Here is a 23,250-nt window from a genome sequence, read left to right as displayed (position 1 = left end):
GAGTTCTTTTGGTGGAAAAGCGCCAAGTGAGTCCAGGGTAACAGGACCCACCATCACCTTGACCAGAATAAAGAGGCAATTAAATCATCTCATTATAATGAAGGCTATGTGTTCTGTTAATAAATTATTTCATAGTCCTGACAGTTAAGTTATGGATACACTGATCAAAGGAAAAAATCTCTCAACTTGCAAGAATTGCCAAACACTTGTCACGATAAAGCACATCCTAATAGAATGCTCTAAATACATAATGGAAAAGCAACAGCTATTCATACCTGGAACCATAAAAGAAATCCTTACCCAAGGAAATACAAGAACAGTACTAACATATCTTTAAAAAAAAAAAAAAAAAAAAAAAAAAAAAAAAAAACATGAAAATATTAAGTGAACTCAAAATGTAAAGAAAATAAACTATAACCAGACTGAATGGCACAAATATGTGCTAAACATAGCATTAAATCCAAATAAAATAAAAGTTAATAAGACTATAGCCTTGAAAAGGAGTTAGCTAGCGTTAGGGTCGTGAAAATGTTTCACTTTATCAAAACAAGTTAATTACTTCTGGCTTAGTCACTCCTGTACACAGTGTGTCCTTTTACCTTAGAGTCTGACATCTCGTCTTTTACAGTTATATGTGTGTCTATGTGATTATTTCCTGCTGTAATTACCTGCTGACATCCTAAACTACCTGGCTGTCTATAAGCCTTTGTGTGCAAGTCTAGTCTTCCTGTTTTGTCTCTGTCTGTCTGTGTGCTTCTTTAAACTCTTTGTTTTGTGTACGTGTTGTTTTCTATTTGAAAGGGCACATGTTCAGTTTTACTGGCACGACGTTATAAGAATTTACTTCACCAACAAATCGGGCTGTTGTTGGGCAACTAATGGATCTAATATATGACCTCAGGTTGGGATTAGATGTAAAACAAGATGGTAATTTTCATTTCAAAAATACATGATTTGTAATTTAGTAATAAAAGATTATTTGAAAAACTGCCAATGAAAATAAATATAAGAGTGTATACAGGGTGTGTAGCACTGACGGTTTCCTGAGTTGAAGCCAGTTTTTGTCATTTTTTTCCTTTTAATTAACTGACATTGAACAATGACTGCATTAGTGAAATTTAATTAAGTGATTAAATTGTTTTATCAGCAAAATGAGACATACCGTGTGGCTGAAACATAATAAAAACAAGTATTTGGCTAAAATGTGCTTTGTTGTTCACTTCAGTCTCTTTCTCTGTAATATTGTGGTTTTCCTGTTTACATTTTGTTTTCTTATGCTTTCGGTTCCCGTATGAAAGATTGCCACAGTGTAATATATTGCAAAAAAAAATAAAAAATCTCGTTTATTTTCAAATGTATTCTTGATTACGATTGCGATTTTTTTTTGCTTGTTCTTGTATAATATAATGCAATTGAAAAAAGACTCAAATTTCTTTTGGTTTGTGTGTCTTGTTGTGAAGTTTTGCCGATCGTGTTTGCGTGCCTTATTTCTGAATCTAACCATTACCGTGTATGATCCTTGTTGTCTTCCATTTACTGTTTTTGCTGTTTTGGTTTTAGCTGCTTGTCTGTTTATCCTCTGGTTTTGGTTTTGGATTTTGTATACTGATTTTACCCTTTTTGATATTAAACTTTCCTTTATTTATATTCCGCGAGCGTCTGGTCAGTTTCTGCCTCGTGACATGTTAGTATTTCAATTAAAATATAAAGTATGTAAACAATCGCGATCGTCACATTTCTAACATCGGGTGAAAACATTCATTCGAATTAACCGAATTAATAGTGAAAATCACCCAGCCCTACCTGGCACTACCCTTCTTATTATTATTCGGGCTTGGGACCAGCACTAAGAGTGGACTGACAAGCGCATCTCTCAATTGCTAGGCTGTTCGGCCACCCCCTCTCATACATAGCCAATCATGTCTGGCGCCCGACCAGTCAATAGCACCACAGAGTTTTTAAACCTGGATCTCTGCTGAACTGAGCTATCAGGTTTTACCACTGCGGCATTCGAGCATCTTCTAAGTGCATTGTAAATAATGTCTAAATCAGGGGTCACCAACACAGTGCCTGCAGGGAGCATGTGAGTTGCCCACAGGGCATGTTATAAAAATAGCACTAGTGACCATAGAGCTCCGTCTAAAAATTAATACTTGCGTTGATGTAGATTTAAAAATGTGCGGTTTATATACTGTATATATATATATATATATATATATATATATATATATATATATATAGAATATATAGAATAAGAAAGCCTTATTGGTTGGGGGGGTCCTGAAAGGAGCAATGGTGATAATAGCAAACGATGTCATCTCCACTCGCTCCGATAAGTACGATGTTTAAAAGAGTATACTCTAACCCTATTGCATCCAGTGCGACAAGTGTGGACAGCAGTAGTATATCGCAGGTTTTTTTTTTTTTATCTTACGTAACTGATCATTTGTACAAACATGGTTTTGTAGAGTCTCCACATATATAAATATTTTTTTTTATTATTATTAACTTTAAAAGTGAACTGTGCAACTTTGTTATTCAGGAAGTTTGTATCAAACAAGTAGCCTGTCGTATTACTCAGTACCCTTGAAGTAGCTCTGAGTTTTAAAAAGGTTGTTGACCCCTGGTCTAAATAAATACCTGCTTAATCGTGTGTAAGAGCTTAAATTTGCTGATTGCTTCAGTTGATTTGCGTTTCAGTCCTGACATGCTCCTGGTATTTGTCTTAAATAGTTTTAATTCAGCAGTCATGTTGTTATTTCAGGGATTGTGATAGTAAGATAATTAGAGTATTTAAGACCTCAACCATCATGCATGGTCCTACAGAACTAGTAAGCTTAAGCCTGCATACTACATGACCTGACAGGCTGTACAGAGATTTTCTCATGCAGTACTTTTATTGGCACATTAGCATTGGATGCATTTCCTGAGTGAGTGTACATACAACACCCTGTTAACCTTTCCTCTCAAGGCTATGTCCGAGACGTGAGAACCAGCTTCATCTACAAATAATCTTTTTAACACACTATAATTCTGGCTTCTCATAACAGCATGTGTCGCATTACCACACTGGGATCTTACTAAATTCTACTCGTTTCCTGCCGTTGGGTGGCATTGTGGTGTAACACAGCGGTCCCCAAACTCTTTTGCACTATGGACCGGTTTCATATAAGATATAATTTCACGGACTGTCGGGGCGGGAGGATTTAAAATAAAACTATACGATGAGCATTATAAAAAACACAAAGTGCATAACAATACTACTCATTAATGATGAAAAGTCAGTGGGAATGCTGAGCTTTTTTTTACCTGCAACGAAACGAGACGCTCCCACCTAGGGGTGATGGGAGACAATAACACCCGACGTATGTTCCTTACGTCCAGTCTACTCCATAACTTTGTTTTGGTTGCCATCACTGCTTCTATTTCCAACATCTTATCTTTGTGAAACAGGATTTTCTGCAGTGTTTTCATTGCTTTTTTAGCGATCTCTGGATGTTCTGCCCTGATTTTAATCCAGAACGCTGGCAGGTTTGAAGGTGACTGCAAATGACTGTGGCCTTGAAAGTCATTTCTCAATCTCCAGCAGTTGATCCTTTTCCAGCACGGACATGCTCAATGTAGCTGGCATGTTTACAAATAGGTATGTGTCAAACGCGTCAAGAGGGACAGACGGGTGTTATTAAAAGAGAATCCTGTTTTTCAGAATAAAACCTCTTTTAAAATGTGATTGCCAATAAAACAGACAAAATTAAATAAATTATTTAATCTTTCTGCGTGGCCCGGTAATAAATGACTGGTCCGCTGGTTGCGGACCCCTGGTAAACTGGTGTAACAGATAGTGTGGTAGCTGCACCGGGTTCAAACCTTGCCTTCTGTCTCTATCTTTGAGGAGTTTACATATTGTCTCTGACTGGCAAGTATATATATTATTAAACCTTCATCCTTTTCTGAGAGCGAAATTTTTCTCTTAGTACTGATGCGCTATCTATGCTGTGCTGCAGGGCCTTGAGACGTCAGTATGTTTCACATCAACTAACTTGTGTAATGTTTTTTTCACTTTTCTTTTCATCCTTTTCATCACCTTTTACTTTTGTCTGCTAGGTAATTACATTTTTTGCACCCACATGTTCGTGCTTTAGGTACTTGTAGGAAGGCTGTCAGCAGAGAAAAAAAATTAATAGTACTGTTCCACTGGGTACATTTTAACTGGAGCATACATTCAGCTTTAATTTAACAAGAAAGAAAAATATGAACTCAAGGTAGAAGTCTCATTTAGTGCACAAACCATAGCCATAATTACTGATAAGTTGAGAATTTATGTTAAATGCTGTTAGACAGAAAGCAGTTTGGTTTCCCTGCAATCACTGGTCACAATGGGGCAACACACCCTGGACAGGATGCCAATCCATTGCAGGGCCTCGACCATCCCCCTTCCCCTCAGACATAGCCAGTCATGGCTGCATGTAGACGCCCAGCTGGCTGATGGTAAACACTCGGTCCCAATGGTAATGTGCTAGTGTTAATTTTCCACTGCTCCACCTGAGCGCCTCTTGCAATTACATGATTATTCCAAATTTTTTCCTGCAGAGTGGTAAACATTGTAAACATATCCTGTTTTAACTTTTTGAAACCTCACCTGTAAATTCAAACAAGCTGCTCCAGATGTTTTTGGAAGCAAGTGTTAGATACATTTTAGCAACAGGATTAGGATGACTCTAAGTATGCGATAAGTATTAGACATTAGCAGGTGGTGCACTGGAGACAAAGGTGTAATGTTCTGAGAAGCAGAATTGTGTGTCTGTGTGTGTTTTTTACTATTTTAATTAAGCATTTTCCCCCTTTTTCTCCCAATTTAGCATTGCCAGTTAGTCTTCTGCTGCTGGGGACCCTGATCTCGCCCTTCTTATTTGCCCATAGTTTGGTGGCTTTACGTCTGAGGCCAGCCTCGCACACGGAGAGTCACGTGCCTCAGACTGTTAAGCAGGGTACTTCTTACAGTGTCAAAGACCCCACCCTATTTTTAGTTCAGTCTTTTTCCCATCCAGCAGGCTAGTGGCCAATTTTGTCTGCTAAAGGCATTGCATATTGTGTCTGCTAGGGGGCACCCAGCTGACCAGTAGCAGAGCTTGAGCGCTGGTGTGCTAGAGGAATATCCCGCTGCACCACCTGGCTGCCAAATGTGTTTTTTTTTTTATACTTTGTATTGAATTTGAATCACAAATGTATAAAATGAGACTTACTGACTGACTAAAATCCCTCTCATACCGACCTAGGATACATACAAAGCAGTTAGCCCAGACGAAGCAAAGTACTGAACGCAGTGTTCTTATATGTAAACGATGTCCAGGTGTGTCCTCTTAAAACACAGCTTTTCCCAGTGAGGCTTGTTTCCTTTTTGTAATGAGACAATACATCACAGGTAATAGTGTAACTAGCATAGTGTGGGAAGGTGAGGTTAAGAACATACACTTTGCCTCACCTGGGGTACTCCTAGTAAAAATCAAAACTATGACTAGTCCCTGTTAGCCAGTGATGGCTGAGCATTAAGTGGATTGTGCCGGCCCTCTGCTCTCTCTATGCTCTTGTGCTTGGTATATGAAGGCAACATGCTCCATTTGGTTCCTAATGGTCTGCCTTTGTAATTTTGCATTCAAACCTTCTAATTGGACTCATTACGTCTGGCCATAGAAGATAAACCAAACCTAATGCTCTTTCTTTTTTACAGATTACAATGCATTTAAGAACTGGCTTCGAAGCCGGGCGGACATAAGTCTGTTTTTGTTTATTTTTTATCTTAATAGAGAAGTTTATTTTACACAGAATTTGGCCATGAGTTACATGTGCTCTATAAAATTATATATAAGTGTGCTTTATGTGTAAGGCCCTACCTAATTCATGACCGTGAAAATTGCTGTTCCCCGTGTAATATGCAATTTGCTGTGAAATGCAAAATTTAATGTTTGTGTTTAGCAATTTTTCATTTGCATAGCTTTCAAGTGCCTCACATTTACTGGTTAATTTGCACTATGAGGCGGTCCTAGTGTATCTGAGCGTCTTTAGGGTTTTCTGAGTTTATAAAGTAAGAAATAAACTCTACATAGACAAACTAGCAGGAGCATAATACTTTACTGGCTTGTTTTTTTGAGGTGCAGCACAGACCACAGAGAGATGATCACGTGTGTAGAGAAGCACACTTTCCCATTAATTATGGTATCCCCAAAGGGAAAAATGCACTCAATATGTAAACACATACATCAAACATTGTCAGCACACTACACCACAGAAAAGTCTGTCTGTTACACAAGCAATCCTACAGCAATTCATTTAGCAATCGCTTAGTCAAAATGTCCAAGATGTCGAAGTCTAAAGCAGCTAAAAGCACTACTCAGGTAACTGAATTTGGAAAGCTCCCAACCAATTCTGTGGACTTGGGGGGTGTCATAACACAGACAAGTTTTTTTTCTCTCATCGCTGGGTGTTCTAGTTTACATTCATCTATTAAGGTAGGCTGGGCTGTGTGTTGTAGCTTCCATTTATTCTATCATTCAAGTTATGAGTGTTGTTTAATGACTTAGCACAAATCTGATAAAGGAGACAAGACCATCTTTAAAGCACTGAACCTAGCAATTATATCCACCCTGCCAAGGTAATGCCACCCCTGACCATATCAGCGAAATAGAAGAGGAGTTGTTCAGAAGAGCTACCACATAGTAAACAGGTCGTAGCCTTGTGCAGTAGGTTATGCTGTTTATCAGAAGCGTCTCTCATTCTGATCAGGTTTAAGTGGAAAATTAATGGTGCACAGTTAAAAAAAAAAAAGACTGTTGAAGCATGTTGACGCTCACTCGCAGCTTACACAAGCTGTTCTTGAATGGCTTTTGCAGAGGCCTGATCCTAGCATAATTAAACATCTGTGGTGAGACATTAACAATCTAACCTGACATATTGTGTCAAAATTGCCTCACTTTGTGCAAAATAAACGTATCCAACAGGTCTAGTTGTTATAATAGATAAAGGTGGTTTAACTAACTACTAAACTATGCAGATTGTATTTTGTAAGAATTAATGTTTAAAAAAAGGGGGGTTGGCGTGTGAGGACGGCGCAGCCGTAAATTACTCTAGCCCACTACTGCTAAGATCCAGGATTCGACTCCCCAGCTGTGCTATAGAGACACATTTGGCTATGTCTGAAGTGAAGGTTAGGGTGGCCTAGACCCCATGATGGATTGCCGTCCTGACTGGGGTATGTTGCTGCATTGCGCTGAGTGATTCTGTGACACTGTGACACTGTGATCCTGACAAGGATAAAGTAGTGGTAAAAAACATGTTTTTTTTTGTGTTTTCTAAAAGTGTGTTGGGTGGGAACACATTTTGGCTTTTCTGGGTCATACAAAGAAGATTAATAATAATTATACACCCCCTTGTGGAGGCTTTATGTTTTATCTTGTAAACTACAGTGGGACCAGATTGTACACTAAGATGCATTGTTTGTGTTGCCTGGGTCGCATTAAAAAACATGGACAAAATGTGGGTCGCTTAAAAACAAGTTTAAAAAACCCTGATTTATAGCACTGGTATTCTGGCTGTATTGGCTAAAGCACAGTCTAGAATTGATATTCTGTTTGTGAGCAAGTTTTAACATTTGTCACTGTGTTCAGTCAGAGAAAAGCTGATAAATTAGGTTTGAATTAGCATCTGCAGAGCATCTGATAGCTGCTTGCGACTATATTTGTGACTGTTATTTTTTAATGCGAACCCATGTAGCGTTCCTCTTAAATCACTGCTCATTTATTCTTAATGTGGCCTGAGAGCTTCAGATCAGCCCTGAACAGATTCTTTCAGCTCCCAGTTAGACTGATGTGATTGGGATAAATAGATTTCCTCCTGCATTGGTTTGCTTGGCTAGATTTATTGTGAGCGTCTATTCCCACGAACTCTCGCGTTTCATCTTTTTATCATCCTGTAGGAATGTCAGCCAACTGCCTTCCTTGTACGTGCTAAATAGTTCTGATACAGAATTTTTGTTGCATCTAATTCACACCACATTAACCAAATCTTCACCAGCAAGTGTAAAACAGGACGTTAAAATCCTAATAAACAAACAAACAAACATTTCGTGTTTATATTATTAATATTTTTCTCTGTGACTCTTTAAAAAAATTATTATTTTTTTTGACTGGGTGGGTCACGACCCAGGGTTTGTGTAAAACCCATACCTCCAACTTTGTTTGGGGAGTGTAACCTTTTTGTTCCAGCATGACTGGACACCTAAATCCCACTGTATGTCTTTGTGCTGGATTTAATTTAAGATTGTTTACCTTTGGTTCAGCATTTCAGTCTTTCCAAAAATCCTGTCATGCTTCTCTGTCTGTCCTGCAATGTTCTAAATTCATTTTAAACCTTGTACTTGATTACTTACTCACTGAATGTAATAAACCGATACAACAACACTTGAGAATACTTGAGCTTTAAGGCTGCCTAGGAAGTACTGTTTTTACACTATCAAAATTTGGTACTAATAACAATGATCACGATTAAGTAGGGATGTAACGCTGCACCACAAGACAGTTAATAACCGATTCAAAAATTCCATGATTCAAATCGATTTGACATGTAAAATGAATCGATATTCACGTTAAACAGCAGAGGGAACTGGCGCTATACACCTCGTCTGGTTGACGTCACTGGCACTATACGCCTGGTTGCCAGTTTCTGGGGTTTTTTTTTGCCAAATTGGGCTTAATTAAAAAATGTTTTGCATAGTTTGTACCTACCTCAGAAATAAAATGGCATTCATTATTTAGATAAATAAAGAAATAATAAAAGGAAACTTTGTCTTCAATTTCAGTTTAAAAAATCTGGAAAAAATTGTATTGTGAACCCAGTATCATGAATCGCATCGCAATAGTGGGTAGTGTATTGTTACATCCTTATGATTAAGACAGTAAAGACACTGAATTTGAATTGACTCTTTATCTTTGTCTATTTTTCAGGTCTGCCATTACTGGTGCAAAGGACCATTGCTAGAACCATAATCCTGCAGGAAAGCATCGGAAAGGGCCGTTTTGGAGAGGTGTGGAGAGGGAAGTGGAGAGGAGAAGAGGTGGCGGTAAAAATCTTCTCCTCCCGGGAGGAGCGCTCCTGGTTTCGTGAGGCGGAGATTTACCAGACGGTCATGCTGCGCCATGAGAACATCCTGGGCTTCATCGCTGCTGATAACAAAGGTCAGTGATGTACAGTCTTACCCCTGGCTGAGGCTCTATGCTTTTAGCTCGAGGCTGGACCAGAGGGGTTTTAATAACTTCTCTGCCCTGGCTAAATCAAAGCTGAACTTATGGAGGATTGCCGATGTTGCTTTGTGCACCTTCAGAATAAACGTCTGTAAAGCATTTATGTGAAATGTGTTTAAATGCTGCAGTGTGGGCAGAACGATGTAAATGTACAGCCACTTTCTGAACTGAATCTGGTAGAATCTATAGAACAGAACAGAGGCTCGAGCAGTACTCATTTGATTGGAAATCTGCTAATTTGATTATATTTAAAACCTTACAATACAAATTTACCACAATCTATAGTCAGGGTTGTGGTTGGACCAAATCCAACAGACCATCCCTCCCAGTCTGTAGTGTCTGTGTAGACACCTGGCAAGCCAATAGCACTGCTGAGATTTGAACCATGACCTTAGCATTACCACTGACCACTGATGGTGTAGAAGATGACCAACTCAAACAACAGCAATAGATGAGTGATCGTCTCTGACTTTACATCTATAGGGTGGCCCAACTAAGTAGGAGTGTCTAATAGAGTGGACAGTGAGTGGACATGGTATTTAAAAACTCCAGCAGCACTGCTGTGTCTGATCCACTCATACCAGCACACCATGTCATTGTCACTACAGTGCTGAGAATGATCCACCACCTAAATAATACCTGCTCTGTAGTGGTCCTGTGGGGGTCCTGACCATTAAAAAACAGGGTGAAAGCAGTCTAAAAAGGTATGGAGAGAAACAGATGGACTACAGTCAGTAATTGTAGAACTTTAAAGTGCTTCTATATGGTAAGTAAAGCTGATAAAATGGACAGTGAGTGTAGAAACAAGGAGGTGGTTTTAATGTTATGGCTGATCGGTGTATAGAAGCTCAATTTTACTTCTGTTTAATTTTGCTTCTCAAAACAACATGTATTTCTGTACACTTAATTATAATGAGACTGGCATTTATACTTTCAATCACAGGATGCATGTACCTGTTCATTGCCGCTAACATAAGGTGTGCTGTATGTATATTTTCCTGAGCAGATTTTAATTAGAAGAAAAGAGTTATTAGGTCACACAAGCAGAAATTCTAAGGCTGCTGCAACATGTCCTTTTACAAGTGTTTGTTCATTATTTTATGCCTAAAAAAACAGTAAAAATCCAGGAATATTCAGTGGTAAACTTAACTAGTTGTTATCGTAGATTAATTTATTGGTTTAAAAATTACCAGACCCAACCCCACCCTTCTCCAAAGATACAACATAAAAACATCCTGTTAATGTTAATATAGGAAAAAATCATTTGAATTTTCTTTTGACACCAAAGCTGCTGAAATACTGGGTGGTTTTCGATTGGCTTCATTGTTGTGTAATTCCTAATACCAGCATTTCACATTTTGCACATTTCTTTCTGAGCTACAGAACATTGGACATAGCTGTGGCTTCACTGCTGGCAGAGATACAAAAAATCTGATCCAAAAGCTTTAAAATATTGTCCAGCTAATGGAAGTTCCACTGTTAGTTTAGGACAGTTTAGTCTGGTGTTCTCTAAAACAGGGTTGAAGGATTTCTGCTGGGAGGATCATGCCAATTTTGAAAAGCCATGTTTACCAAAAATGAGCTGCTTATTGAATGTGTCATGTGTTTAAAAGTTTTAGTGAGTCATGCAATGAGTGTGTGTGTGAGTGAGAGAGAGAGTGAGTGAGCGAGCATGTGATTGAATGAATATGTGATTGAATAAGTGAGTGTGTGAGCGAGTGATTGAATGAATGAATGTGTGTGAGCGTGTGTGATTGAATGAGTGAGTGTGTGAGTGAATAAATGAGAGTGTGAGTGATTGAATGAATGAGTGTGATTGAATGAGTGTGTGTGTGAGTGATTGAATGAGTGACTGTGGGTGATATAATTAATAAGTGAGTGTGAGTGACTGAATGAGTGAGTGTGTGTGTGATTAAAGGAGTGTGTGTGATTGAATGAATAAGTGAGTGTGTGTGCGTGCGTGTGACTAAATGAGTGAGTGAGCGAGCATGTGATTAAATGAGTGTGTGATTGAATAAGTGAGTGTGTGTGAGCGAGTGATTGAATGAATGAATGTGTGTGAGCGTGTGTGATTGAATGAGTGAGTGTGTGAGTGAATAAATGAGAGTGTGAGTGATTGAATGAATGAGTGTGATTGAATGAGTGTGTGTGTGAGTGATTGAATGAGTGACTGTGGGTGATATAATTAGTGAGTGTGAGTGACTGAATGAGTGAGTGTGTGGGTGATTGAATGGATGAGTGTGTGTGATTGAGTGATTGAATGAATGAGTGTGTGAGTGATTGAATGAGTGTGTGTGATTGTGTGAGTGTGTGATTGAGTGATTGAATGAGTGTGTGTGATTGAGTGATTGAGTGTGTGATTGAATGAATGAGTGTGTGAGTAAATCAATGAGTGTGTGATTGAGTGATTGAATGAGTGTGTGTGATTGAGTGAATGAATGAATGAATGTGAGTGATTGAATGAATGAGTGTGTGAGTGATTGAATGAGTGTGTGATTGAATGAGTGTGTGATTGTGTGATTGAGTGATTGAATGAGTGTGTGATTGAATGAGTGTGTGAGTAAATGAATGAGTGTGATTGAGTGATTGAATGAGTGTGTGTGATTGAGTGATTGAATGAATGAATGTGAGTGATTGAATGAATGAGTGTGTGATTGAATGAATGAGTGTGTGATTGAGTGATTGAATGAATTAATGTGAGTGATTGAATGAATGTGTGATTGAATGAATGAGTGTGTGAGTGATTGAATGAGTGTGTGATTGAATGAGTGTGTGATTGTGTGATTGAGTGATTGAATGAGTGTGTGATTGAATGAGTGTGTGAGTAAATGAATGAGTGTGATTGAGTGATTGAATGAGTGTGTGTGATTGAGTGATTGAATGAATGAATGTGAGTGATTGAATGAATGCGTGTGTGATTGAATGAATGAGTGTGTGATTGAGTGATTGAATGAATTAATGTGAGTGATTGAATGAATGTGTGATTGAATGAATGAGTGTGTGAGTGATTGAATGAGTGTGTGATTGAGTGATTGAATGAATTAATGTGAGTGATTGAATGAATGTGTGATTGAATGAATGAGTGTGTGAGTGATTGAATGAGTGTGTGATTGAATGAGTGTGTGATTGTGTGATTGAGTGATTGAATGAGTGTGTGATTGAATGAATGAGTGTGATTGAGTGATTGAATGAGTGTGTGATTGAGTGATTGAATGAATGAATGTGAGTGATTGAATGAATGAGTGTGATTGAATGAATGAGTGTGTGATTGAATGAATGAGTGTGTGAGTGATTGTGTGAGTGTGTGATTGAGTGATTGAATGAGTGTGATTGAGTGAATGAATGAATGAATGTGAGTGAATGAATGAATGAATGTGAGTGATTGAATGAATGAGTGTGTGAGTGATTGAATGAATGAGTGTGTGAGTGATTGAATGAGTGTGTGATTGAGTGATTGAATGAGTGTGTGTGATTGAGTGATTGAATGAATGAATGTGAGTGATTGATTAAATGAGTGTGTGATTGAATGAATGAGTGTGAGTAAATCAATGTGTGTGTGATTGAGTGATTGAATGAGTGTGTGTGATTGAGTGAATGAATGAATGTGAGTGATTGAATGAATGAATGTGAGTGATTGAATGAGTGTGTGATTGAGTGATTGAATGAGTGTGTGTGTGAGTGATTGAATGAATGAATGTGAGTGATTGATTGAATGAGTGTGTGATTGAATGAATGAGTGTGTGAGTGATTGAATGAGTGTGTGATTGAATGTGTGTGTGATTGTGTGATTGAATGAGTGTGATTGAATGAGTGTGTGAGTAAATGAATGAGTGTGTGATTGAGTGATTGAATGAATGTGTGTGATTGAGTGATTGAATGAATGAATGTGAGTGATTGAATGAATGAGTGTGTGATTGAATGAATGAGTGTGTGTGATTGAATGAGTGTGTGATTGAGTGATTGAATGAGTGTGTGATTGAATGAATGAGTGTGTGTGATTGAATGAGTGTGTGATTGTGTGATTGAATGAGTGTGATTGAATGAGTGTGTGAGTAAATGAATGAGTGTGTGATTGAGTGATTGAATGAATGAATGTGAGTGATTGAATGAGTGTGTGTGATCGAGTGATTGAATGAATGAGTGTGTGATTGAATGAATGAGTGTGTGAGTGATTGAATGAATGTGTGTGATTGAATGAGTGTGTGATTGCTCAGTGGTTAAGGTACTGGACTAGTAAACAGAAGGTTGCCGGTTCAAGCCCCACCACCACCAAGTTGCCACTGTTGGGTCCCTGAGCAAGGCCCTTAACCCTCAATTGCTCATCGTGTTCAGCTCATTGTGTAAGTCGCTTTGGATAAAAGCGTCTGCTAAATGCTGAAAATGTAAATGTAAATTGAATGAATGAGTGTGTGAGTGATTTAATGAGTGTGTGTGTGATTGAATGAATGAGTGTGAGTGATTGAATGAGTTTGTGATTGAGTGATTGAATGTGTGTGATTGAGTGAATGAATGAGTGTGAGTGATTGAATGAGTGTGTGATTGAGTGATTGAATGAGTGTGTGTGATTGAGTGATTGAATGAATGAATGTGAGTGATTGAATGAATGAGTGTGTGAGTGATTGAATGAATGTGTGATTGAGTGATTGAATGAATGAGTGTGTGATTGAATGAATGTGTGAGTGATTGAATGAGTGTGTGATTGAATGAATGTGTGAGTGATTGAATGAGTGTGTGATTGAATGAGTGTGAGTGATTGAATGAATGAGTGTGTGATTGAATGAATGAGTGTGTGTGATTAAATAAGTGTGTGTGTGATTGAGCGATTGAATGAGTGTGTGATTGAATGAGTGTGTGATTGAATGAATGTGTGAGTGATTGAATGAGTGTGTGATTGAATGAGTGTGAGTGATTGAATGAATGAGTGTGTGATTGAATGAATGAGTGTGTGTGATTAAATAAGTGTGTGTGTGATTGAGCGATTGAATGAGTGTGTGATTGAGTGATTGAATGAGTGTATGTGATTGAGTGAGTGTGTGAGTGATTTAATGAATGAGTGTGAATGATTGAATGAATGAGTGTGAATGATTAAGTGAGTGAGTGTGCGAGTGATTGAATGAGGGTGTGTGTGATTGAATGAATGAGTGAGTGTGTGAGTGATTGAATGAGTGAGTGTGTGAATAAGTAAATAAGCATGTTGATAGAGAGCCAGGGCAGTGGTAGGAGTCCTCTGAGGTACCACACTATTTTTACTATTTTGAAGTGAGTTAAACAGTAAAGCACATTATATTAGTGCCCAGCAGTGCCTCTGAATCCTGAAAATGCCATGGTCGTTTATGCCTGGGAGTCTTAATTACATGATTGGCACAACTCTCTAAGAGAAGATGTATTTTATGTGTTCTGTGTGAGTCCTTCACTAGCTTATTACTGGCCTTTTATGTTTACTTTCATTAAAAACAAGGTTATAAGTTTAACTTTAGAATAGTTTAATTATTTTAATAACAGCTTCTTTTTTTTCCCGCTGATATGTACTGACTCCAAGTCCTGCTTACAAGCAATGGAAACTCTGTCACCCTACCACCCGATCATAAACAGTTTTGGAAAAAATACAAGAACTCGCCAAATATGAACTGACATAAGATTCGGCTGGATTCCGGTACACTGCGATATTGCTGGTAATTAACAGGCAGACCAATTAGCAAGGAGCACAGCGGGAGATGAAACAACAGACTGTAAACTTCCCCCATCAGATGCCAAACCACTTATATCTGTCTAAATTAAAAATATGTGGCAAACGGAATGGAACACAATACCAAAAAAAGCTTAATGAAAAGAAATATGTCCTGTCATTTTCACCAAAGTAAGAATACAACCAGTGTACACCAGATGCCGCATCGGACACATATTTAACACACTTGTATCTTGTAAGGGGGGAAGCTATCCCACTTTGCGATATTTGCCAAATACCTATTTCAGTCAAACATGTACTGACCGAATGGCCCAAATACTTCAGAGAATGACGATGTATAGCAATACCAATAACCAAGACAAAGTAGAAACAATCCTCTAATTCTTGGAAAAATTGGTCTAAAAGAACACACATAAAACAACATAATAAAACAACGTTTGACAAGGGCTATTGACTGATATAAAAATTACCCAAACTTTTCTGCCATGAATATAATTATTGTGTAAATACGATGTAGAACCTCTAAATTAACCAAACCAAACTGTGTTTTTTCCATGTCAGATAGCCATCATCTTGTCTTTATTATATCTGGTGCCATGACCGGCAATCGGCTATGTAAAACATTGTGAGCATTGCTTCAGAAATAACAAACATAGATTGTGTGGTAAACAGCAGCTGCAGTGGGTAGCACTGTCACCTCACAGCAACAAGATAATGGGTTCGATCCCCAGGTGAGGCGGTCCGGGTCCTTTCTGTGTGGAGTTTGCATGTTCTCCCCGTGTCTGCATGGGTTTGCTCCAGGAGCTCCGGGTTCCTCCCACAGTCCAAAAACATGCAAGTGGGGTTGAATTGGAGATTCAAAATGGTCCATGACCGTATTTGACGTTGAAACTTCTCAACTGATGAATCTTGTGTGACCATTTCTGTCATGAATGAAACCGAAGTGTAAAACATGACATTTAAATCCTAATAAACAAACAAACAAACAAAACAGCAGCTGTTCTTCTTGAAGAGAAAACAATAATGTACAACACCAATGTACAGCTGCAATCAGAAATATTTAAGCCCCCCCTCAACTTAAGGGCATTGAGGTGATGTGTAAAGAATTTAATGAAAATATACAATATAGAATTCTTATTACACAGATGAAAAATATTTATAATTAGGATCTCTTGACAAATGTCCATGTGCACTATTATTTAACCCCCAGTCTCAGTACTTGGTGAAACATCTATTTGTCTTCATATCTCTAACAAGTAACTTTGGCAGTGCTAACAAGCTTCCTCACACCTCTGGTGGAATCTTCTTGTTCAAAAGCTTCCAGTTCATTAAAGTCTGAAGTCTTTTGTTCTGCAACTTTCTTTAAGTCCCACCAAAGATTCTTAATTAGATTTAAAGTTAGAGATTGAGAAGACCACTCCAGGATATTCCAGATCTGATTCCTTACCTAAGCTTTGCTTAAGATCATTGTCTTGTTGGAAAGTCTAATTATTACCACATAATCCACACATCCCTCAGTTTTTGTGACAGAACCTTGGTTGCAACACTCCTTGAACACTCGAATCTCTGGGTGGTGTTTATATAAAGGATCACAGCTGAAGCAAATGAAGGGTTGTTATTGAGTTCCAGTGGTTTAATCATGTTGTAACCCAACTTTAGGTCATTCAGTGTAGCAGTATGTTTTAAGATCAGCAGTCTTATGTATTATGTACGAATAATTGTGACTGAATTATGTAATATAATTCAACTGATAAAGTCTTTATGTAAAGCAAAATGTAGCTGTGCAAAAAAGTTGAGTAATAAATTATGGTTCTCTTTGGGAGGTTAAACATTTTTGATTGCGACTGTACTGTAATTGACTTTCTCAAAAACCTAAAGTAAAGGCACCCAGGTGGCACACTGGGACACACCAGTGCCGAGATTCTGAACTCCTCGGTTTGAAACCCGGCGTTGCTACAGGTCGGCTGGGTTCCATCTAGCGGGCATAATTGGCAGTGCCTGCAGCAGACACGGTTCTGCTAGGGCGGAAAGACCGGACAATGTGGGTGCAGTCTTCAAACACTGTGTAAGGACCCTGATTGGCAGATAGAGAGGTGCCTGTGCAGAGTGCATAGGTGACAAAGGGTTCCGCTTAGGGCTGCACTCAGGTCAGAGGAGGCGTGAGCAGCAATATACCCACAGCAGCGGAAGACAAATTGACTACACTAAATTGGGAGAAAATGGGAGAAAATGCATAAAGTAAACCTAACAGTTTGTATATTTTTTGCATGATTAATAAATACAGTTTGGGGTTTTTTTCTCTGCATGGTGTTGTACTGAACTTTAACATAAGCCTCGGCATTTCCTGGCATCGCCTCTAGTTTATTCGTCACTGTCACTTTTGGATTGCTCATTTGGTGTCTATACCCATATCTCTGTGAAGCTGATTTGTACCAATAATTGTTTTTTTCCCCAATAGCACTATCTAAATGAAATAGAATCTAATTAAATAAATATGATGTCATGCACAGAAAGATCAAAAATAAATTATATAAACTACAGACATGACTCACTCTATTATATAAAAATGAGTCACTCCGTTATATGTTTAATGAGGTTATGTATGCAATCTAAATGTAATAATCTTTTTCAATGTATTCTCTGTATCAGATAATGGAACATGGACTCAGCTGTGGCTGGTATCGGATTACCATGAGCACGGCTCTCTGTTCGACTACCTGAACAGGTACACGGTGACTGTGGAGGGCATGATTAAGCTGTCTCTGTCCACTGCTAGCGGCCTGGCTCATCTGCACATGGAGATTGTAGGAACACAAGGTAACGCTCACCACCTGCTCACTGATTTAGCTCTGCAGCTCAGGCAGAACATTTTTATTTTTATGTACCATTTGAAACGTTCATGAATATGCATGTTAATTCTTTGATGACTGTTTCACAGGTAAACTGCTTGCGAGGCATTTGTAAACTTTGTGTATTTAAAATTTGGTTTAAATATCAAAAAGGTTCAGAACAAACACTAATCAGCGAAAAGTTTCACTTCTTCAGTGTGCCAAACATTTTTAGGAACAAGGCACTGTGGAGAGCTGTCTGTGTTCCCTGGCCACTGGCCAGCATAGCACTATTATATATTATTATATAGACAGACTTTTTGACCGTATGTCACCAATCAGATACAGTGGTACCTTGAAACTCAATGTCAATTGGTTCTGGAAGTGGCGTTGAGTTTCAAGATATTTTTCCCCATAAGGATGTATGGGAAACCTGTTAATGCGTTCCATGGTCCCGTTGAACTGCATATATTTTAGGCTAATCTAAAATAATGGGGTTGTTTTTGACACTTGTACACTGAAAATAACACTGAAATACAATTGAAAAACAGTTAAAAATCAATAAAACCAGCTCTTTACCTTTACTTCTTTATTGTTTCCTTATGCTTCTTGATCATGGAGATGCTTGATCTTGGAATACCAGATTCCATTCAGTAAAGCAGCGAAGTAGCTTTTGTGCTGGCTGTGCTGTTATTTACTATGGAGTGAGGCAGTGAACAAAGCTTACTGTGATTTATTGTACTAAAACAACGAGTGAGGAATTTCATTAGTGGAGAGAAATTATGAGCAGTGATAATTGAGAGGTTTAGTGTTTCTATGTCATTCTTTTAATACATTAAGTCAGGTTAAGCTTTTTTTTTTTTTTTTTAATGATAAGCATGTTAGTCTTTCAGAAAAGCTGATTCTCACCATTTTTCAGCACCCCGAGCTATAACAAGTTTAAAAGTGAAACAGGAGGAAAATCCAGCTAAACACAGATACATGTGAAGCGTTTAGAATTAATTTGACGGTTATTCCACACAAATGCAGATTCGTCTTATATTTGCACTTTGATGAAGTTTTACCGCACCGCTCAAGCCAAGCGCTGAACAACAAGGCAGTCGCAAACACGTTGAGTTTCAGGTAAACGTCAAGTTTAAGGGTATAAATTTCTCGATGAAGGGTGTGGAGTTTCAAAGATTTTGAGTTTAGGAGACGTCAAGCTACAAGGTACCACTGTACTTTCAAATTAGTGCATTAGTGTTTATTACCCATTCTGAGGTTTAAATTTATTGTACCTGGTCCAGTCGTGGCATGTTTATTGCCGCAACAGGGTTCCAGTTGTGTCATATTTTTATCTACGTCTCTACACCGGACGCTCTGCAAAGTATTTTAAATATGAGCAAATGTAGCATTTCCTATTTGGTCATTTTAAACAATTATATTTCATCTTAGTGGAGTTGCTGTCTTAAACACTAAATGAAAGACATCCTGGACATTGTGGGCATTTTAGTGCAGCCAATTTACATTTAGAGGTTTTTAAGAGGTTGAGAGAATCCAGAGTACCCAGAGGAGACCTTCACAGACAGCAACTGGGGGCTAGAGTCGTGCACAGGTTTTCTTGGACCCATGTTGTGATATGGCACCCACACGAACAGCGGCACTGTGCTTTATTTATTGGTAGTGTATTGTATCCGTATTTCACATTGAGTAATGATAAAGGATGTCCAGACGGCCACTTTTTAGCTTATTTGTTATGACTTTATATGACTAAGAAGCTGGAAAGAGTGTTTTTGTGAAGGTGACAGTATCAGTTCAAGGTTTCCTGCTGGGACTGTGGGTTGTGTATTCACATAAGATATGTGCTGGAACAGGAAAGTCTGCCAGCACTAATGAAACCATTTATTTAGCTCACACTGAAACTGAGAAGCATTCCTTAGGGTGTCTGGGTGTCTGCATGTGTGAGTATGTTTACGTCCGTGTTCCTTCTGTATGTGTGTGTGGCAACTTTTGTGCATGCTCTATATATTTTACTTAAGCCCTAAATTTCATGTTAGTGTTAAAATCTGTAATAAAAAAATCTATTTAGAAAGTTCATGTAAATGTAGGGCCAGTGATAGCTCAGTGGTTAAGGTACTGGACTAGTAAACAAAAGGATGCCGGTTCAAGCCCCGCCACCACCAAGTTGCCACTGTTGGGTCCCTGAGCAAGGCCCTTAACCCTCAATTGCTCATTGTGTAAGTTGCTTTGGATAAAAGCGTCTGCTAAATGATGAAAATGAAATGAAAATAAATGGAAGAAATTTGTCAATTTATGTGCTTGTAATGATGAGCTCGCAATTTGGAAAAGGCTTTACTGTATAATTAAATTAAATTAAAAAATAGCATAATTTGGGTCAATGCTTTAGATAAGTTCCGTGAAGGAAGACTTTGCATGCCAGCCCAGCCCAAGTTCTTCTACACCAAGCTCACAGAGAGCCCTGACATTAACCCTGTCCAACACATTAAGGCTAAATTGGACTCATCTTTCATCATTAGTGTTACTGCAAATAACTGAGGGTCAGCCTGTTGTGAACTACTCAAAAAAGAGTATGATGACAGAATTTATAACAGTATCAATATCAAACTGTCAGATTGCCCAGCCTGGATGTCACATACTGTACCACTGTACCAAACTGACCTGCCCTTTAGTCTACATTTAACACAACCCAAGATCATCAAGATAGACATTTCCAGGCAGTGCAGTTCACCTTAGCCTTTTCTAATGCTTAAGCAGAAGTAAAAGACCAATTTAAAACCCTGTGAAAATGTTTTATTCTATACTGTCTGCTACCAGACAGATGACAAATTGTTAAGAAATAAAAAGTAAGAATGGAAAAAAGTGGGCTTCTTTTATTCAGGCGACTGTAATTGTTAATGCATGACATGAGTAGACTGTCAGCAAGACTAACAGCATAGAAAGAATTATTATGCTGTAGTTAAACTGTAGTGCATTAACCCCTTGTTTCACATCTGTTTAAACCAGACAAAAACTAGCACTGGTCTACAGAAATAAGTGGTTACAGTGCCCTCCCTGACAAAACTATAGAGGTCACTGAATTATATCAGTGGTAGCTCAGTGGCTAAGGTACTGGTCCACTAATCTAAATGTTGTCTGTTCATGTTCCACAGCTGCCAAGCTGTCACTGTTGGTCTCTTGAGCAAGGCTTTTAACTAGGGCTGTCGTTAATCGCGTTTAATCGCGATTAAAAAAATTAATCAAGATTAAAATTTTTAATCTAACTATTTTTATTTGGCTGTTTGTGCCACATACATGTGTGTCTCTGTGGTAATTAACTGTATTTCAGATGAATTAGGATGTAAAGCGCATGAACTGTCCGATGATAAACTACTTTTAGCGGTTTTCACTTTTTTTACGTGTTGATGAAAAGATGAATGAAACCGCGCAAGCTTTGTAACGAGTATCTCCATTGGCTGCTAGAGCTGTCCATCAAAACCGCGTAGCTCCGCCTCCTCCCCCTCCGGTAAAAAGTGAAACTCTGTGTGATGTTTCATCTCTACAGTTTATTCAGCTTATTCTATCACATGGTTATAAACATGATTTATATTTGGGATGTTTGTAGTTTTCTAAAAACACATTTGTATCTGATATTTATATGGACTAAGCGTTTACATGGACTGTTTTAATTAACACTTTTTTTATATAGCTACAGTCAATTACTTATAGATAATGTCTGCTAACTTGACTGTTTCAGGTATTTATAGATGTTTAAATGGTAATTTAGAACAGTATTTCCCAGTATTCTTTCTGCACAAACACAGTATTAAAGGGTTTTCTTAATAGATCTATGAAATAATCATATCTGTGTTTTGATGCTTTATTGATGCCTTATATTAGATCAAAACATTATGGTTGGTGCACCTGTTTTCAGTGTCAGGGTCATGAACAGGAAAAGATCCTCACTTTTGTCAGATAATGTGCTTTCTACAATGAATTTAGATTTAATAATTTTATCATATTTTATGAATGTTTTATTGGTAAACACGTTCTTGCAATAACAATGTGCATAACTGTTCAAATTTTGCTTAATTATTAGTTTGCGATTAATTGAGATGAATACATATATAGTAGGGCTGTCACACGATTAAAAAATTTAATCGCGATTAATTTTGTTCTTTAATCACGATTAATCTCGATTAAAAAAATTTAATCGTGTGACAGCCCTACTTTTAACCCTTTCTTGAATTGTATATGGTCACAATTGTACGTTCTTTGGAGAAATACATCTGCTATATTCCATAAATGTGGTTATCGTGTGCTATGGCCTTCACAGTCACCTCAGACCAACTATGGAAGACTTGCATGATGTATCAACATTACCATTAGACATGCTAAGAGTTGTTTTGTCAGCCTTTGCCAGCCTACTATGCTGCCGTTACAAGCAATCTTTTAAATGGTCAGATAGGTGTCCGAAATCCTTCCCCATCTCCACAGTGATTGGTTAGTAAAAATGTGTAAATGGTTCTGGGTGGGGGAGCTTAAACTTTGCTTTAATGAAAAGAGATCAGTCACAAGTGCTTTGGAGGCAGATACAATGCTCTACTGTTGTATCAGTGTGCAGACTATTAGCATTTAGAAGTACCACAGGGTGGCACAGTGGCTTGCTGGGTAGCACTGTAGCCTCACAGCAAGAAGGTCCTGGGTTCGATTCGCAGGTGAAGCAGACTGGGACCTTTCTGTGTGGAGTTTTCATGTTTTTCCTGTGTCTGCGTGGGTTTACTCTGGGGGCTCCAGTTTCCTCTCACAGTCCAAAGACGTGCAAGTGAGGTGAATTGGAGATACTAAATTGTTCATGACTGTGTTTGACATTAAAGAAACTGATGAATCTTGTGTAACCAGTAACTACCGTTCCGGTCATGAATGTAACCAAAGTTTTTAAAACATGATGTTAAAATCCTAATAAATAAATAAGAAGTACCACTGTATCGAAAAGTACACAGGTTGAACAAGGGTAAAACTTAACTACATATCTAAAAGTGTGCATTTAAACTGTTGTTATAAACCAAGTTTGAGAAAAATCAATGTGGCTAGTCGTGATTTATGATTGTGGTAATGGGAAGGCTAGGGTTTTTGTTTGTTTTGGTTTTTGTCAAACATTTCCCCATTACCCATTAAGGATGTAAAGCAGATTTTTTCACTCTTAATAGAGGAGAGTGAAGGCTAATGGGTTCTTGCTCTTTTATAAACTGTTCGTCCTCTGTGGACTTTGTTTGTATGAACGGTAACAGATGTTAATTAAGCTGCGCTTCTCTGCCGAGCCAGACAGGACATTTTTTCTATAACCCAGAGCAACGTAATTATTGCCTATAATTGGTCCATTCTACATCAACATCTTTTTTTGAAGGGGGCACATATTTCAGACAGTGTAAAAGATAAATATATAGTCTTCCTAGAACATGTTTGT

The 23,250-nt window shown here is 38.1% G+C and overlaps 1 protein-coding gene across 1 annotated transcript in view; it reads left to right on the top strand.

Moving 5' to 3' along the window:
* The window catches only part of tgfbr1b (transforming growth factor, beta receptor 1 b), a 94,097-nt gene that overhangs the window by 52,421 nt on the left and 18,426 nt on the right, over positions 1-23,250 (top strand). The window contains exons 4-5 of the mRNA XM_062991202.1: positions 8,997-9,227; positions 17,629-17,796. Coding sequence (XP_062847272.1) covers positions 8,997-9,227; positions 17,629-17,796 — 399 coding nt within the window. The remainder of the gene's footprint in view (positions 1-8,996; positions 9,228-17,628; positions 17,797-23,250) is intronic.

This window comes from Trichomycterus rosablanca, chromosome 3 (genome assembly GCF_030014385.1).
Source record: "Trichomycterus rosablanca isolate fTriRos1 chromosome 3, fTriRos1.hap1, whole genome shotgun sequence".
NCBI lineage: Eukaryota > Metazoa > Chordata > Actinopteri > Siluriformes > Trichomycteridae > Trichomycterus > Trichomycterus rosablanca.
This window is presented reverse-complemented; position numbering and strand designations above follow the sequence as displayed.